Here is a 19,877-nt window from a genome sequence, read left to right on the forward strand (position 1 = left end):
ACACTGTGTAATATTCTGTTTATCAAAACCAATAAATATCATCAAGTTAGCGTTTTTACGTATTTTACATTTATTCCAAAATAATAACAAAAGTAGTAACAATACAAACATTTTTTTTGTCAACTGATGTTCAGCTGTTCTTTTTAACTTTACCAGCGGGTGTCGCTGTTGGACAATTACTTTATACATACTAGTGACTTTTACCATTTTAATGTCATATTTTGTAATACTTGCATTGATTGTTTTGTAATATCGATAGTTTTCTCATCCATTTTTTTTTTCTCTAAAGAGTCTCTGCCTCCCTTGCCTTGACTGATGGCAGGCAACGACTGATGACAGAAGCCGTACAACACACAAACATCAGAAATTCAGTATCTTAAATTATGATCCTTGCGGCTTTGAGGTTATGTACATTTTTGCAGGTTATTTTACATTGATTTCATGCATGCAAATTAATAAAGTGATGAATGGAAATTGGGCAGTTCAATTAAGTATAGAATTTTTGAAAAGCTAAAAATTAAAATGGGCAAATGTGGGATCACCGTGAAATGAAATGTTTTGTATTACAATTTGTAGGCTATAGCCACAGTTTTACTACAAATAGCATGCTTAAACTATGGTGAGTGTAGAAAAACGTTTTATTTGTTGCAAAACAATGTGTAATTTTCATAAGTTTTGTTGCAAATAATTTTTACTGTTATTGTACAAAGAAAAACTGTAGTAATGTATTTATAATATTTATAGAAAACATTCATTGTTAGAAAAGATCTTTTATGTCATGTACTGTAAATGCTTTAGGCCTACAAGTTTGAGGCATTAATTGTAACATTTGTATATACACCAAATATTTTGACCATACTTTCTTCTTTCACAGCAAGAAAACATTTTGTGAGAGACACTAGGACTGCAGCTGACTGGTGTGGTAACAGAAATTGGAATGGACTTTTATTTTTATAAAAAAAATTGATGATGCATACTACAAACCCGATTCCAAAAAAGTTGGGACACTGTACAAATTGTGAATAAAAACAGAATGCAATGATGTGGAAGTTTCAAATTTCAATATTTTATGTTTAAACTGAGAAAATGTATCATTTTAAGGGAAAAATAAGTTTATTTTAAATTTCATGGCATCAACACATCTCAAAAAAGTTGGGACAAGGCCATGTTTACCACTGTGTGGCATCCCCTCTTCTTTTTATAACAGTCTGCAAACGTCTGGGGACTGAGGAGACAAGTTGCTCAAGTTTAGGAATAGGAATGTTGTCCCATTCTTGTCTAATACAGGCTTCTAGGTGCTCAACTGTCTTAGGTCTTCTTTGTCGCATCTTCCTCTTTATGATGCGCCAAATGTTTTCTATGGGTGAAAGATCTGGACTGCAGGCTGGCCATTTCAGTACCCGGATCCTCCTTCTACGCAGCCATGATGTTGTAATTGATGCAGTATCTCGCCTGGCATTGTCATGTTGGAAAATGCAAGGTCTTCCCTGAAAGAGACAACGTCTGGATGGGAGCATATGTTGTTCTAGAACTTGGATATACCTTTCAGCATTGATGGTGCCTTTCCAGATGTGTAAGCTGCCCATGCCACACGCACTCATGCAACCCCATACCATCAGAGATGCAGGCTTCTGAACTGAGCGCTGATAACAACTTGGGTTGTCCTTGTCCTCTTTAGTCCAGATGACATAGCGTCCCAATTTTCATTGATCTATGCTAGATTCATGATCTCTTCATGATTCATGAATGAAATAACATTTTTGTAATATAAAATATCTGGCAAATATCTGTTGGATTCCTGATAAATGATGCATAACAGTTAAATTAATTAATTCTGAAGGAACATGATTTGATTAAGATCCATTAAGGTCATAAATGACACAAGAACTGATAGACAGCATTAAATTATAAGAAAAGATTTATTTCTTAATGTTGTAAGAGCTTTATGTCGTCTACATGTTTGAAGAATTTGCATACATGAAATACTTTGAGCATATTTGTTATTTATTGCAGGATATCCTTCTGAGAGATGCCAGGACTGCAGCTGACTGGTGCAGAAATAGAAATTGGGATGGAGAAATACAATTTCCCAGTGTCCTTTTACTGGAAAAGGAGGAACAAATTGCATGCCAAAGCAAATTGCAGAGCTGGATGGGTGACTATGATGAAAGTTCTCCGGTGGAATTTTTCACTTTTGTATTTTTGAAAAAAAAAGATTATGAGGTGTTCTGCACAGAAATGATTGATAAATCAAAGTTCAAAATCTTCGCCAGATTTGAGGAAGAATAAGTCATCATAAGTCATAAAAAATCAATCAATGATCAATAAAAAAATCTATAAAAACTTGAGTGTCTCAATTACAATGGTCTCATGATTATTTCTATATATAACAATATTTACACACTTCCTATATATTTGTCTCCATTTCTCACTATTAACTAACTAATGACTTTTGCCTCAAACTCCTAATTAGCCTACTGTTCAGGTATAGGGTAAGATGTAGAATATGGTCACGTATAATACGGCATTAGTATGTACTTTATGAGTACTAATAAACAGCTTATATAGTAATATGCAAGCTACTAGTTAATAACTAGTGTTACATTAAATACATAAAAAAATATGTTTGTGTGTGCGAGCGCGTGTGCATATACAGTATTGGCTACTGCAGCTGGGCACTCCTTATCTGTGTGTATGTTCTTTATGGTAAAATACTTAAGCAATTTAGCTTATTGGGTTCATATTCTGATCGCATCTGCTTGCTGGTATATAATATGCATAATCAAATATTTCATTTAAAAATAAACGGCGACAAACGATCGTGACTCTTGGCACTAACTCTGGCAGCTGATCCATAAAAATGTATAATAATAATAATAATAATACAACAACTACAACAAAAAACACCACCGCACGCCACTGAGAACAGTGTAGTTTTTACCGAGCAAACAGCAAAAACAGCGAGAAAAACCATGGCATCTGCCACGAGAAATCTGGCAGCTGCCAGAAAAAACCAACACGTGACAGACCTCTGACCTACTTTCTTTACGATCTGAATTTCTGCGCTTTGAATTTTAAATATTGAATTTGATGATCCGAATTTCTTCTTCATCTTGAAAACTTGAAGCTATATTTTTATAACTGTATATTTAGTCAGTCAAAGTATTCAGTCAAAGAATTCAGAACAAAAAATCAGCTGTTTGAAAATACATGTCTATTAAAAAAACTGCCATAAAAAAATCAATTGTGTTCAATTTCAAATGTTCATTATTCAAGTTTTAAAAAATTCTAATTCAGAACTATGTTAAATGCCACATAATACTTGGTTTTGTTAAATGACACTTGTCAATAATTAAAATTTACACAATTCAAATTCAAATAGTTTTGTCATATTATAAGCTCCATACATGAACATCAGCAGCTGATGTATTAATGTATTAATGCTTGGATATTCATATGTTGTCACGGTTGCTGTCCAGGGAGACAGGAGAACGAGGAGTATAAAACAAAATATAACTTTATTAAATGAAACAGAAGCTGACGCAAGGTTAACAGCATAAAACGTAACTTTAAGACTAGACGAAGACTTAAGAGAAACTGAGGACTTATAAAGGGGCTGGAACAAACGAGGAAACAAGGTAATTGAATCAAACACAGGTGATGAATATAACTAATTAACAAAACTAGGTCAGAACCAAAACAGGAAAAACCAAATAAGGGCAGAAAGGAAACTAAACAGAAACAGATATGTTACAGTATCTCCCCCTCCCGGAAGGTGCGTCCCGCACCGTAACAGTAACATCGGGGAGGGGGGGCGGGCGTCCTGGAGGCTGGAGCAGGACCAGGATATGACAGGGAAGCCTCCAGGACGGATCAGGAGCCTTGGGATGCCATGGCAGGACTGGAGATTTGGGAGACCAGGGTGGATCCGGAGCCTTGGGAGGCCATGGCAGGACTGGAGATTCGGGAGACCATGGCGGATCCGGGGCCTTGGGAGGCCACGGCAGGACTGGAGATTCGGGAGGCCATGGCGGATCTGGAGCCTTGGGAGACCATGGCGGATCAGGAGCCTCGGGCGACCATGGCGGATCTGGATCCTCGGGCGGCCTTGGCGGATCGGGGTCCTTGGGCGGCCTTGGCGGATCGGGGTCCTCGGGCGGCCTTGGCGGATCGGGGTCCTCGGGCGGCCTTGGCGGATCGGGGTCCTCGGGCGGCCTTGGCGGATCGGGGTCCTTGGGCGGCCTTGGCGGATCGGGGTGCTCCGTGGCCTTGGCCCTTGGCCTGGCCACACAGACTGAGACTATATGGCCCCCCCCCAAAATTTCTTTGGGAAAGTTCCCCTCTGGGGGCCACATTGGAGGAGCGGACTCTTGGGGGCGCTCTGGAGGAGCGGACTCTTGGGGGCGCTCTGGAGGAGCGGACTCTTGGGGGCGCTCTGGAGGAGCGGACTCTTGGGGGCGCTCTGGAGGAGCGGACGCTTGGGGGAGCTCTGGAGGAGCGGACGCTTGGGGGCGCTCTGGAGGAGCGGGCACTTGGGGGCGCTCTGGAAGCGCGAAGCTGGATAGACCCAGCGGAGACGAAGGAGAGCTGGACGGGACCAGCGGAGACGCAGGAGGGCGTTCTTGCAGCGCAGACACTTGAGGGCGCTCTTGCAGCGCAGACACTTGAGGGCGCTCTTGCAGCGCAGACACTTGAGGGCGCTCTTGCAGCGCAGACACTTGAGGGCGCTCTTGCAGCGCAGACACTTGAGGGCGCACGGGAGGCGCAGGGCTGGACGGGACCAGCGGGAACTCAGGTGGGCTGGACGGGACCAGCGGGACTTCAGGACGGCTGGACGGGACCAGCGGGAACTCAGGTGGGCTGGACGGGACCAGCGGGAACTCAGGTGGGCTGGACGGGACCAGCGGGAACTCAGGTGGGCTGGACGGGACCAGCGGGAACTCAGGTGGGCTGGACGGGACCAGCGGGACTTCAGGACGGCTGGACGGGACCAGCGGTAACTCAGGTGGGCTGGACGGGACCAGCGGGAACTCAGGTGGGCTGGACGGGACCAGCGGGAACTCAGGTGGGCTGGACGGGACCAGCGGGAACTCAGGTGGGCTGGACGGGACCAGCGGGAACTCAGGTGGACTGGACGGGACCAGCGGGAACTCAGGTGGGCTGGACAGGACCAGCGGGAACTCAGGTGGGCTGGACGGGACCAGCGGGAACTCAGGAGGGCTATTACGAGGAGCCGGCACTGGAGGGCACTTGCGAGGAGCAGGCACTGGAGGGAACTTGCGAGGAGCAGGCACTGGAGGGCACTTGCGAGGAGCAGGCACGGGAGGGCACTGTGGGTGAGCGTGTACTGGGGAGAGGACGGGAGCCGAGAATTCCCGGGGAAGTGCCTCATCCAATAAACCCCCATTCAGTGTTGGGGAAACCCACTTAGTGGGTGGCGAAACCATCTTAGCCGCGGGGAGCGGAACCACTTTCGCCGCGGGCGGAACGTTCATCGCCTCGCACGGCGGTATCTTCATCGCCGTGGACGGAACATTCGACGCCAAGGTCGGCGGTTTCCTCTTCGCCGCAGATGATTTAAAATTCCCCTGGGACGCGGGTCTAGTGAAGCGGCGTATTGCGACCCGTTCTCCCCAGAACGGCAGACTAGCGGACGCCGCGAACGGTGACCCATTCTCCCAGGTACGAGGGGCAGGGGCGAGCCGTGAACGGCGGCGCGATCCCCCGCAGACGACGGGAACAAGCTCAAGCATTATGAGCGTCGATGTCGTCTTCGGTTATTGGTCTAGTCTTCTGTCACGGTTGCTGTCCAGGGAGACAGGAGAACGAGGAGTATAAAACAAAATATAACTTTATTAAATGAAACAGAAGCTGACGCAAGGTTAACAGCATAAAACGTAACTTTAAGACTAGACGAAGACTTAAGAGAAACTGAGGACTTATAAAGGGGCTGGAACAAACGAGGAAACAAGGTAATTGAATCAAACACAGGTGATGAATATAACTAATTAACAAAACTAGGTCAGAACCAAAACAGGAAAAACCAAATAAGGGCAGAAAGGAAACTAAACAGAAACAGATATGTTACATATGTTCAGTTCTACTGAATGGCTAAATGTCATTTACTGTACATATATGTGCTGTAATGATGCAGAAATCTGTACGGCTATAGTATGAAGATATAATGGGCTACTTACAGTCATGGCCAAAAATATCGGCACCCTTGATAAATATGATCAAAGAAAGCTGTGAAAATTAATCTGTATTGTTAATCCTTTTGAACTTTTATTTAGAAAATTCACAAAAATCTAACCTTTCAGTGGATAATAAGAATTTAAAATGGGGGGAAATATCATTATGAAATAAATGTTTTTCTCTAATACACGTTGGACACAATTATTGGCACCCCTAGAAATTCTTATGAGTAAAATATTTCTAAAGTATATTCCCATTCAGCACTCCAGGGTGATTATGAACATAAAAGTTTCCAGGCATGGCTTCCTGTTTCACATAAATATAAATAGGAGGGAAAACACAGCCCAGATTCCATCACAATGAGAAAAACCAAAGAATATATTTCTGATGTGCAGCAAAATATAATTGAGCTTCAGTGAATTATATTTTAGTGAAGTGGCTTTAAGAAAAGAGCTAGAGCAGTGAAAAGTCACATTTCCACCATCAGGGCAATAATTAAAGTGCCCCTATTATGCCTTTTCGAATATTACCTTTCATGCAGTGTGTTATGTAGCAATACGTGAACATAAACTTTCTGCAAAGTTGTGAAGCCAAAAGTGAATGATATATAAAGTTATTGTCGATCAATAAAAGAGTCAACTCGCAATCGCCTAAACGAGTCGTTAGGAATTTGAATCTTATTCTGTTATGGCTATATGTCACAAAGTAACACATTTGCATTATTTCCGCCCATGGCCAATCACAGCAGCGAGTGCTCACGGAAAGGAGGGGCTTAGAGAGACTGATTCTTTGAAGTGCTTTGCACGAGTTGTTTAGGAATCATTTAAAAATGAGGTCAAATTAAAGCTATTTTTTTGAGAAAACTAAACTGTTTTTTGACCTTGGATGCATGTAAACCTGTTTTAGGAGACTCATAAAACAATATTAGCAACCTTAAAAATGGCATAATAGGGGCACTTTAAGAATTTCTAATCAATATAAAAAGCTGCCTGGAAGAGGACATGTGTCTATATCGTCCTAATGCATGGTGAGGAGGAAAGTTTGAGTGGCTAAACAGATATCAAAAAAATCAATAAGTGACTAACTCTATTAGAAATCTTATAATGGGCCATGTTTGGATCTTCCAACCGGACAATAATCCAAACACAAACCTCAAAAACATCACAAAAATGGGTCACTGAGACCAAAACCAAGCTTCTGCTGGCCATTCCAGTCCTCTGACCTGAACCCTGTAGAAAATGAGTGAGGTGAACTGAAGAGAAGAAGCACCATCATGGAGCTGGGAATCTAAAAGATCTGGAGTGATTCTGGATGAAGGAATGGTCTCTGATCTCTTGTCAGGTGTTTTCTAACCTCATCAAGCATTATAGAAGAAAATTTAGGGCTGTTAAACTGGCAAATGGAGGTTTCAAAATGTATTGAATAAAAGTGTGCGGTTAATTGTGGCTAATGTGTATTTGAGAAAACATTTATTTCATAATGATATTTCCCCCCATTTGAAATTCTTATTATCCAATGAAAGGTTAGATTTTTGTGAATATTTTTAAATAAAAGATCAAAAGGATTAACAATGCAGATTAATTTTCAGAGCCTTCTTTGATCATATTTACCAAAGGAGCCAATAGTTTTGGCCATAACTGTATTATATGCAGTGATCCATGTCTTGAACTGGATAATGTCTAGCCAATATCTTGAGTACATGAAGGTTCTCTCACCAGACCAGGAACAGCAGGACGGTTATGCAGCGGATGTTAGTGGACTTCAGCAGGTCACAGAGACTGTAGTTCCGCAACCTTCCAGCATTTTCTCTCGACTGTAGAGCACGTGTCACAACAAACATGTTTTATTACACAGCACTGGAAACTCCAAAAATCAAAACACTGCACAGCAGTGTAAGCAAAAACCATCTGATCTCCACAGCTAAAAAAATATGCGTAGTCATAAAAACACTCAAATAAAATTATTTACCTGATATCTGCAAATTCAATGGAATTGCAAATTAGAAGTGCAAACACAGTTCCATTTTCCAGTATATTACCTATCAAGTACTGTATAAAACTGATTTCAATAGATTGGCAGAACCATTACACCCCTAATATGAATGTGTTTTTCATAAAACTATATATTGCACAAATCTGTGCTGATGAGCAGACATGTAGTTCATTTGTGACATGCAGTAAAAATATTGTAGGTTCAGCGCCAAAACTCTACTTGCAGCTACATTTCTGCTATGCCATACAGCAGAGTAATGAAACTTGTTAACATCGTTGCCTACATACGGTATACATCGCACATGTGCGTCAGGTGTGAGATGGATGAAACAAGCCTAAATAACAGGATGTTTTCATAGCGCATTAAACTCTTTTAACTAAAAACATCAAGCAGATTTGGTAAATCTATTGGTAAATCAAGTTTAGACTGAATTTATTAATCAGAAAATAAGAAATGTTCAAGAGTTTTTGTCTCTGACAACCATGTGAGGAGCTAAATGAGACTATTCAAAGGAGCGTGTGTCAATTTGAGAAGTACAGACAGATGTGGATTTCACCTGAATTAGGGGGAACATGACGTCCGGGGCCTTAACCCCATTCATCTGGGCAGCCTTTCTCAGAATGACCTCAGCCTCGTCCACTCTGCCCTGAGACAGCAGCCATCGCGGAGACTCTGGAATAAACCTACCAACAACAACTACTCATAAATTATTCATTTCAATGATGAAAATGAGCTGTTAAAATGGAATCATTCAATATGACTTTGAATGCTATTCATGTTGCGTCTAATAATACATTTCTTATGATGTTACTCATTTGTAAGTCCCTAAATGAATATATTTCAGCTAAATGAATAATGTAATTATTGCCTCTTTATTTTACAGAAATAGTGGAGTTCAAAATAAAATTACTGAGAGAGGAGAGGAAAAGAATTGGCAAAGTCAAAAACTCAAACCTGCAACACCCATATAGAGGCTTTTATGAGAATGCTAGCCATAGAATGCCAGAAAAATTTTTTGTCTTTGAAAGCACAATATCAAGCAATGCCAGAACAAAATATCTTTTGAATAGAAGGGTCAACAGTGGGTCAATTTTTTTGGAACATACCCAATGTCATTTACTTCATTTAAAACTTCTGTGCATTTCAAAGGTATTACAACACCCCTGTCTTACTCAAATGTACATTTGTGCTAATGTTCATTATAGGTACATGATTGCCTCAAAATAGCTCTTCTCGTGTCTGGTGTATTATTAAATAATATCTGGCCCATAGCAAACACCCACCACCAGAGGGGTACATAGAAGAAGCCAGGGATGGTGAGGGCCAGCAGCAGCATTCTCCAGTCTCGCAAGAAGTAGGCAGCCAGTGGAAGCAACATGTACCCGATAGAAAAGAAAAGACACACGCCAAGAGTGGAGAAGATGTCACGAATGGAGGGGCTCAGTATTTCCATTCCTAGGGGAAGGTTTTTTTTTTATTATTATATTATGAGAATACTTTTAATGTAGATTCTGAGACAAAAACATGCATTTGTTATGCAATTTTTAAGCATAACCTAAAAATGTGTTAGTAAATGTGCTGGCATTCAACAGGCTTGATTTTAATAATATTCTGTATTTTTCTCTGGAAGCTCATTTGTCACAGAATAGAAAAAATAAAAGAAGGTAATTCTGACTTTTTATGTTACAATTCTGACTTTTTTCTCGCAATTCTGAGAAAACTGACATATAAATAAATAGAATTGCTAGATATAAATTCACAATTCTGAGATTTTTTTTTTTTTATTCCATGCCAGAAAAAAAAATAAATAAATAAAATGGTCAAATATAAACTGAGGGGAGAAAAAGTTGAGATGTAAACTAGAATATAGCAAGCAAGAAAGTCTGAATTTTAAGATTAAATACCTTTTTAATTTTTTATCTCATGACAGAAACAAGCTTCCATAATTTTTTATAATAAACTGTTTATGACTGAAGCCATAATACAATAGTGTATAGATTAGTTGTGATAATTCAGTGCTTATGTGAAATACACACTAAAAATGAGAGCACATCAAAAATCTTACCTAACACAAACGCTGCCACGTAGTTTGAGATTTGGCCCATTCCAACAATGAAAAACAACAAACAAAAAATCAACCAAGATGGGGAGAAGACTTGGATTAAAGTGAATACTGTCTGAATCGCCATGGTAACAAACAGCACTATTCTCCTGCCAAACCTAAAAATCAAGAAGAAACAAGTATATTTCAAATAGACATCTAGAGTTGTGTGGGTGTGTGTATACACTGCTCAAAAAAAGTAAAGGGAAAAATTCATCATCACAGTATAACACTAAGTCAGTGAAACGTCAGGGATATCAGTATGTCCAGTCAGGAATCAGAAGTAATTAATCTGTGACATTTACATAGCGCTTTTCTAGTGACTCAAAGCACTTTACATTGAGAGGGGATCTCCTCAACCACTGCCGGTGTGCAGCATCCACCTGGCAGTGATTGTGGATCTCTTTTTCCTGCTTTGGTCTGTGCATCTGTATATTCACTCCCCCCACCTACAATCCCTGCCTGCCCGAGACTCGAACCCGCAACCTTTGGATTACAAGTCTGACTCTCTAACTATTAGGCCACGACTTCCCCACAAGTAACCTTAACTAAGTAGTAAAAGCTACACAAAGGCAATCTTGGATAAATGGTTATCGGAGAGTGAAACTATAAGTGCATGACTTCAAGTTCTGAATGGATAATAGTCTAGAAAGTTTGCATAGACCACGTTTATCACTAAAAAAACTGTCACTCATTTTAGTTCATCTTAATCTCATGAAATTTCTTTACACTGAATGTCTTATTTACATTGTGTCTACATTTCATAATAATGAGAGTATTGACGAGCTCACAGAACTCGGAACTGAGCAAAAACTGCGGTAAGAGGATTCTGACTAACTGAAAACTGCCTGTGATTGGCTACATCGCTCAACGCTGCAAAAAACAAGTCAATCAAAACCTGTGAGCAGATATGAAAAGTCTTGCTCTATGCACTGATGGGATTGTTTGAATTTGTTTTAAAGTCAGATCTCTGTCTATGGATTACTCAGTGCTTCTGGAATTATTTTCTTTGGTAGGTAAAAAAAAACAACAACTAAATGGTCAATTTTGTTTGTGACTTGTTTATTAAACAGCTGAATAAAAGCAATATTACTCTCGCAATCATACTGTAATATTGAATATCAGCATCCCTGAAGTTAAGGGACAAACAGAACAACCACACTCTTTCACATGTCATACTGCCCAGTGATTAGGGCTACAACAAACAATTATTTTGATAAACAGTTAATCTAATGATTATTAGAGTGATTAATAAACTAATTGTCAAATATTTCACAGATTAATCAGTAGGCTTTAATCAATTAATCATCTTTCACAATTAGTTAAAATATTGAGTTACAGTGCATTCAGGAAGTATTCAGACCCCCTTAACTTTTTTCAATTTTGTTATGTTGCAGCCTGATACTACAATCGTTTAAATATTTTTTTTTTCTCAGTAATCTACACTTTGTACCTCATAATGACAAAGTGAAAGAATTTTAGAAATGGCTGTAAATTTAAAAAAAAAAAAAAGAAACTGAAATAAATTACATTTACATAAGTATTCAGACCCTTTACTCCGTACTTAGTTGAAGCACCTTCGGCAGCAATTACAGCCTCAAGTCTTTTTGAGTATGACAAGCTTTGCAAACCCGGATTGGGGGATTTTCTGCCATTCTTTGCAAATCCTTTCAAGCTCAGTCAGGTTGGATGGGGACCGTTGGTGGACAGCCATTTTCAGGTCTCTCCAGAGATGTTCGATAGGGTTCAAGTCAGGGCTCTGGCTGGGTCACTCTAGGACATTCACAGAGTGGTCCCTAAGCCACTCCTGTGTTGCCTTGGCTGTGTGCTTAGGGTCATTGTCATGTTGGAATGTGATCCTTCGGCCCAGTCTGAGGTCCTGAGCACAGTGGAACAGGTTTTCATTGAGGATATCTCTGTACTTTGCTCCATACAGTTTTCCCTCAACCCAGTCCCTGCTGCTGAAAAAAGAAGCTCCACAGCATGAGGCTGATACCAGCACAATTAACTTTTGGGATGGTACCCTGCAGGTGATGAGCAGAGCTGGATTCCTTCAAACATGCTGCTTGGAATTGAGGTTCATCAGACGAGAGAATCTTGTTTCTCAGAGTCTGAGGGTCCTTTAGGTACTGTTTTGTAAATTCCAAGTGTGTTTTCATGCGTCTTCACTGAGGAGAGGATTAAGTTTGGCCACACCGCCATAAAGCCCAGATTGGTGGAGTGTTGCAGTGATGTTTGTCCTTCTGTAGGTTTCTCCCACCTGCATATATGGTCATGGAGCTCAACTAGAGTGACCATCAGCTTCTTGGTCACCAGTCTAGACATGGCCCTTCTTCATCAATTGCTCAGTTTGGCTGGGCGACCAGCTCTTGGAAGAGTCCTGGTTGTGCCAAACTTCTTCCACTTGAGAATTATGGAAGCCACTGTGCTCTCTGTAGCCTTCCCCAGATCTGGGTATCGATACAATCCTGTCTCTGAGCTCTGAAGGCAGTTCCTTTGACCTCATGGCTTGCTTTTCGCTCTAATATGCATTGTCCGCTGTGAGGCCTTTTATAGAAAGGTATGTGTCTCTCCAAATCATGTCCAATCAATTTAATTTACCACAGGTGGACTCCAATCAAGCTGTAGAAACATCTCATCAATGATCAAGAGAAATGGGAGGCACCTGAGCTAAATTTCAAGTGTTGTTGCATACTTATGTTGGAATACTTATGTAAATATGATATTTCAGTTTTTTTTATTTTTAATAAATTTACAGACATTTCTAAAATTCTGTTTTCAATTTGTTATTATGAGGTACGGAGTGTAGATTAATGAGAATATATATTTTTTTCAATTGTAGTATCAGGCTGCAACATAAAAAAAATAAAAAAAAATGCTGGACTACAGTAAGTATTGGGTTTCAACTTCCTGAATTCTATGTCCTTTGAAAGATGCAGCCTTTGAATTTGGACACAGTATTCTGCTGGATTGCTGCAGGGCTGAATTATAGTCTTGCACTACAGCACGTTGTGTTACGTTTTTAATTTCATTACATCATATGAGATTAAACTTCTATTAGACTTCAAAAATATTTGTCGCAAATTTGTTTTTATGATCAGTGTTGTTGATAACTGTTTGTTTCAGCTCTACCAGTGATATAAAAACACAATCAGCATGTAATTATAATATTCAAATGTGGGGGAAAAATGTGATGTTTTTAACCTGTCAGACATCTGTCCAGAGATCACAGAGCCAGTCAAAACACCACTGAAGAAGATGGAGGAGGTCAGCGGAGCCCTCCAGTCATCTGAACACACCAGATCCCACTGTGATTGAACAAACAATGCACATTTAAAATTATTATATTAATTTGCAGAAGGAAATGTTATTTATTTATTTGTTTATTTTTTGTGAAAGTCAATCTCTACAGGATTTCACAATTTTTTTGACAATCAAAATTTGTAATTTCCTGTTGTTGTTGTTTTTTTTATTATTATTCTAGAGATTTTTTTTAAATAATTGTGATGGCACATTTACCTATATTATGTTAAATGCAAAATAGTCATACATTTACATTCAGTCATTTAGCAGACGCTTTTATCCAAAGCGACTTACAAATGAGGACAATGAAAGCAATCAAAAGAGCAATGATATGCAAGTGCTATGACAAGTCTCAATTAGCCTAACGCAGTAAGGTTAGCAAGTGTTTTTATTATTATTATACACAGAGTGAGGAGTTTAGGTCTGTGAGTTTAGAAGCCAGCCTAATGGGGACTATAGTGTTGAAAGCTGAGCTATAGTCAATGAATAGCAGCCTTACATAATTCCCATTGTTGCTGTCCAAGTGTGTGAGGGAAGAGTGGAAGACGTGAGAGATGGCATCGTCCGTAGATCTGTTTGGGTGATAGGCAAACTGAAGAGGGTCCAAAGTGTCAGGGATGGAGAAGCAGATGTGGCTCTTTACAAGTCTCTCAAAAACCTTCATGACTATAGATGTGAGGGCAACTGGGCGATAGTCATTCAGGCAAGAGGGTTTATTGTTCTTAGGCACAGGGATTATTATGGATTTTTTAAATGAGGTGGGATCTTATGAATTTGTAGTGGGATCTTTGTTGGTTGTTGTAACTATCATAATTTGTAACTGTTTACGATGTGATGTTAATTTATACTCCTAATGAGCTTAATTGTTTACAGATGGAGCTTTGTTAAGTGGTCATGTGTTCATCTTAAAAGAGATGAATTTGAACATTTGTATACTCCTGATGAAGGTCGTGTGACCGAAACGTTGTGTTAATAAATATTACTTTTTTGCAAGTTACGATAGTGTGCGGGAATTGCTTGTCTGTTGAGGCGATCCACCTGGTTGGTCCTTTGTCCTACGCACCTATTACTAGCAGGTGTGCGATGGAGTTTGATCACTAATTAAATGAGGTGGGAACCATGGAGGTAGCAAGGGACTCATTAAAGATGGAAGTGAACAAACCAGCGAGCTGATCAGTGCAGGACCTCAGAACACGGCCAGTTATCCCATCCCATCAGCTGCTTTCCTGACGTTCACTTTCTTTAGCGCCCTCCGAAGCTCGTCCTCTGACACGGTGATTACAGGATCATCGCTACTCTGCCTGCTGCTTCCTGATGCACTGGTCGGCAAAGACGCGCCGCCGCCGTTGCAATCGAAGCGGCCGAAGAAGGTGTTTAACTCGTCGGCCAGCAACGGATCTGCTCTCACCTCCGCGGAGGATTCGTTTCCGAAGGCAGGAATGGTCCTCAGTCCCTGCCACATCCGTCGAGAGTCATTGAGCTGGAAATGAGACTCAATTCTCTCTCTGTGTCTGTGTTTAGCGGCTCTTACTGCACGTCGGAGACCATAGCACGATGCTTTGTACTCCTCATATTCCCGGTCAGAAGAGCCTCATTGTAAGCCACAGTGCGTGTGTTAACCGCGGCACGGATTGTTCTGTCCACCCACGGTTTCTGATTGGAGAATGTCCTTATCATTATTGTTTCTGTAGCTTGCTCGGTTAGCGTATTTACAAAGCTTAATGCTACATCCGTGAACTCGCTGACGTCAGAAGAACTCGCCCGGAACATGTCCCAGTCGACGTCATCAAGAGCCGCCTGCAGCATAGCCTCTGAGTGGGAGGACCAGCGCGTCACTACTCTCTGCACCAGAGGATCCTGAACGAGCCTTTGTTTGTATTCCGGTGTGAGAAAAATGGCGGCATGGTCCGATTTGCCAAAAGCCGTAAGTGAGCGGGCTTTGTAGGCATTCTTGAACTGAGTGTAGCAATGATCCAGTGTGGTTGGTCCTCTAGTTGGACAGGATACATGTTGGTGAAAGTTCGGCATGACCCGTCTGAGGTTAGCTTTGTTAAAGTCTCCCGCGATGATGTTTGTTAATGTAGCCACTGAGCACATCGTGAAGTTTAGACAAAGCCAAGCCAGTGTCCGTCTGTGGTGGAATGTACACAGCAGTAACAATGATCGATGAAAACTCCCGGGGCAGATAAAATGGGCGGCAAATAATGGAAAGATGTTCCAGATGAGGCGAGCAGGAACGCGACAGAATGGAGATATTCCTGGGATCACACCATTTCTTGTTAATCATGAAACACACTCCTCCACCCCTGGATTTACCGGCCTCTGCTGTTCTGTCCGTCCGAAAAACCGAGAAGTTATCACTTGGCATTACAGCAGTGTCCGGGACCATGGACGAAAGCCACGTTTCTGACAAACAAAGGATGTTACAGTCCCTTATGTCCCATTGGAAACTAATCCTGGCTGTAAAATCGTCCATCTTATTCTCCAAGGATTGGACATTTGCGAGCAGAATGCTCGGAAGGGGAGGACTGTGAGCCCTTTTCCTGAGTCTATCTCGAATCCCAGTGCGTTTCCCGCGGTGTTTCTTGATTCTTCGCCTCGTTATTGTTCATCTCTGCGTTCCGAAGAATCTCCAGAGGCCATGCTGGATTCCTGGATAAAGTGTCCTGAAACAGGTTGGTGTAGCGGTTTCCAATGTCCAAAAGTGTTTCTTTGTTATATCTTAGCGGAGCGAACAAAGCGGCGCCATCTTGTAAGAAGCTAGGTAGGTATCCTTAATGTTCAGCGGCACGGCTGGTATAAACACAAGCATTGACTAAAACGGCCGCGATCAGCGCCAGTGGCCGTGTTGGAGCTGTAATGTGCCACAGATGTGTGCAGTGTAAATTATACATGCATTAATGGCAAGGCCCCTTATACTTGAGAACAGCCATATATGAGGTGTGTCTTGGAGGTTATAGTGCATTAAAGAATGATCATGTGACTTATGTACGCCAGGTGACCTGTAAATGCAAAAAAATTCCATTGCAGTTTTGCAACTTATTCCTTTATTAAATTGCCTGAAAAACCACCTCATCCAAACGTTAAAACGTTTTTGCCGTATATGGGAGTTTTTGCGAAATGATGTCTTTCCATTGGGCATATTTCAAATTTGCGATTTCAATTTGCATCACATGCACAATATCTGTATCCTTGTGAAAATAATGCATTACAACTTTAATAAGGATAATTCAGTTAGATAATTACAATTTAGTTTTTGAGAGACCTTATTTATTTATTTTTTATTTTTTTTCTTGCAGTGAAATTGTTGCGTGACTTGTCAGTGAATTATGGCTCTGTGTATTAAATGCCACTCCATCTGAAAGCAGGGGATGGAGATTTACTGCTGGTTACAGAACCGACTTTACTGACAAGATGCGTATGGAAATTGCATTTGATTAATCAAGCAGCCCTACTTTTTACCCTGTCAAAATCAGCTCTTTTCACAGCAAGCCATTTCAGCCCGCCCATCTCTTCTGTGGAGTGACGAACCATTCTCATGAGACTGTAAACTTTAGCCGCATTTAGCCACGGAACCTGCTAACTAGCACATTATTGGGGAAGGCGATTTGCAAACATTCATAAAAAAAGAAAAGCTTATACTCATTTTTTGTAGGTGAAGCTGGATCTCGAATGATTTCATAGACATAGATGAACATAGATGCATTTAGGTAGATTGGGGGCGCATTCCCTTCAAAAACAAATGTAATCCACTGCATCTTTGGGAGTAAATGATGACTGCTATGTTCATTATTACATCCAACAACAAAAAAACTCAATTGCTTTGGATACATTCTTGTCTACATCTGCTCCAGTGGCGAAACAATGGCGGACTGATGACAGCTCACTCAGTGCGGGTCTGTGATAAAACACCAGTGTCAATCAACAATCATGGGAGGGACCTTGGCCTGTGTGATGTACATCAAACCAGAATCTGTGAATGGCTTGATCTGAGAAAGGGGTTATTATTTTGGGGGATTTAAAAAAAAAAGCACTGGGTGGATTTTTATCATTATAGGGTGGTTGTGTGCACACACTGCCAACACACATTTATGTTCAAACACCATGTAAAAGTGAATTTTGCATCTGATTTAAAAGAAAAGAAGTATCATATTTTTGCAAAGTGACCCACATTTGGTTTTTGACCACTGAAAATGTTTTTATTTAAACATTTAATGATTTACTCCTGAAGCCAATATCTAAAAGAGCATCAAGATATCTTTAATCCTTATTGAGTTACAGGCCAGCAAACTTTGGGAAAAAAGAAAGTGCTCTTTCCCTATTTTTGAACGGTCACCACTGGCATATAACACAACAAAGATCACTAAAGTCAACCGATCTTACTAACAGACCCACCAATCCCTGTGTAAAAATAACATAATGATGCTGCCATTTTTCTGAAGTCATTTGAACCCCCTGTAATTTGGCTCTGAATCTCAGGTGAAAATTGCCATTTTAACCCCCTGTACAAAATAGTGGATTATTCAGTAACTATTCATCCATGACATTTAATATTTTAGCTTTCATCACTATACATGGTTATCTTTCTTCAGAAAAAAATATGAGCAAAATCAAAAATTTAAGACAGGGAAGTTTCTGAAATTTGTCTGAATTACGGATTACGGACACGGATTGACCCTAATGCAAGTTACTAGTCTTTATTGTGAGGGATTTGTCCATGGAAATATTTTGGACCTCCTAATCTTGAAAAAAAATGTCATAATTTGCTTTTCCTGTGATATGAATCACTTCTCTCTGCAGACGTATGCAAATCTGTGCTGTAATCACAATGTATTTCAATCCAAATGTACTTTTTTTCACCCAATTTATACCTCTGTTTTTCCTCCTCAATAAACCACTTCAAGTTAAACTGCATTAGAAAACTCTTTGGAAATTCATGTCCGTATTCATATATGTACAAAAATGTCATATACTGATTAACAAGTAAACACATAATATATAATGAAGCCTTTTTTCAGTACAAGAGTATTGCTCATAAATGTCAGGTTGGAGCTAGCAGTCACATTGATACTGATTATAATTAAAATATGTATTTTCATTTATTCTTAATATAGGCTATATATATATATATATACTGTATGTGTGTGTGTGTGTGTGTGTGTGAATTGTTTTGTTCAATGATTGTCTTACTGTTTAAATATTTCTGTAAAATCCATATCCTATAACGGATTTTAAATGCATGCATTTGAATAAATAAGCAGGTCCCCATTGTGACAACATGCCCCGCAGCAGGGTAGACTATATTTTTCCAGGAAAATAACAATGGAAATAGTCAACACCTGAAGGCATGCGTCTATACAGAAACTGACTTTCAAAAAACATTCTCGAACAAATATTGACCGGAAAAACATCTCCCTTACTAGCTACATCCGAATCCGAATTTCCGCTTCGCGCAGAATATAAAAGCATGGACGGACTGTGCGCTCGATGAAAGAGACGTACCTCTGAAACAATCGTGGAGATGTATGTCCCTTTATCATACTCCCAGCCGTCCACGCAGCCTTCTCGGGGAATAGCCGAGACATTCACATCCACCCACGGGAGCAAACCTCGGTCCGAATAGTTTTTCACGATGTCCATTCGGTATCTTGAACATTTACTGAATCGAGAATCTTCGTTCTCATCCTCCTCATCTAGAGGAATAGACACGTTTCTCCAGTCATCCGTGATATTCAGAGCTGCGGGAACCAGACAGTGATGAGCGGGTGTATCGCCCATGAAAACCATGGATAAACCAGTGAAGCCATTCGGAATAATGCTCAAACACAAAAGAATAAACACTTTCCTTTGAAAAGGTCCCCAGTCTCCCAGGAACGCGGTGTTTTCATCGTAGTCTGGGAAGTTCATGGCAGTCGCAGCACTCGTGCGATAAAAGCTTGAGAGTAAAGTGCGCTGTGAGTGTCTTAAGTCCGGCTTTCAGACACAGATGGGAGGAGGCAAACTCAGCTCAATAAAGCTCTAGCGTCGCTGCATTCGGAGCATTTATTAGTGTAGCGACATTTCTCAGTAGCGAGGTGACAGACCTGTTTGTTTTTCATCTTGCAGCTTCTCAGTAACAAAGCAGTTCGTTGATAGTGTTGTATTAGGCTTTTTGTCAAAGCTCTTGGGACCCCCCTCGGATTAAATGATAAAAAACACCATTTTTCTTTATTTTTACTTAACGCTGTAATGTTGTTGGCTTGGCAGTCACAAATTCCACATTTGTTTTTCTTTGATTAAATTTAGG

General features: G+C 40.5%; 1 protein-coding gene across 1 annotated transcript in view; it reads right to left on the reverse strand.

Annotated features, from left to right (window-relative positions):
• The window catches only part of LOC306862244 (organic cation/carnitine transporter 2-like), a gene marked incomplete at both ends in the record, with an annotated part of 29,703 nt that extends 10,205 nt beyond the window's left edge, over window positions 1-19,498 (reverse strand). Inside the window, 6 exons of the mRNA XM_079404990.1 lie at window positions 7,911-8,008; window positions 8,744-8,870; window positions 9,471-9,642; window positions 10,253-10,407; window positions 13,493-13,596; window positions 19,094-19,498. Of these exons, the coding sequence (XP_079261116.1) occupies window positions 7,911-8,008; window positions 8,744-8,870; window positions 9,471-9,642; window positions 10,253-10,407; window positions 13,493-13,596; window positions 19,094-19,498 (1,061 nt within the window). The remainder of the gene's footprint in view (window positions 1-7,910; window positions 8,009-8,743; window positions 8,871-9,470; window positions 9,643-10,252; window positions 10,408-13,492; window positions 13,597-19,093) is intronic.
• Between the last annotated feature and the right edge of the window lie 379 nt (window positions 19,499-19,877).

Source organism: Barbus barbus, assembly GCF_936440315.1.
Source record: "Barbus barbus genome assembly, chromosome: 43".
Lineage (NCBI taxonomy): Eukaryota > Metazoa > Chordata > Actinopteri > Cypriniformes > Cyprinidae > Barbus > Barbus barbus.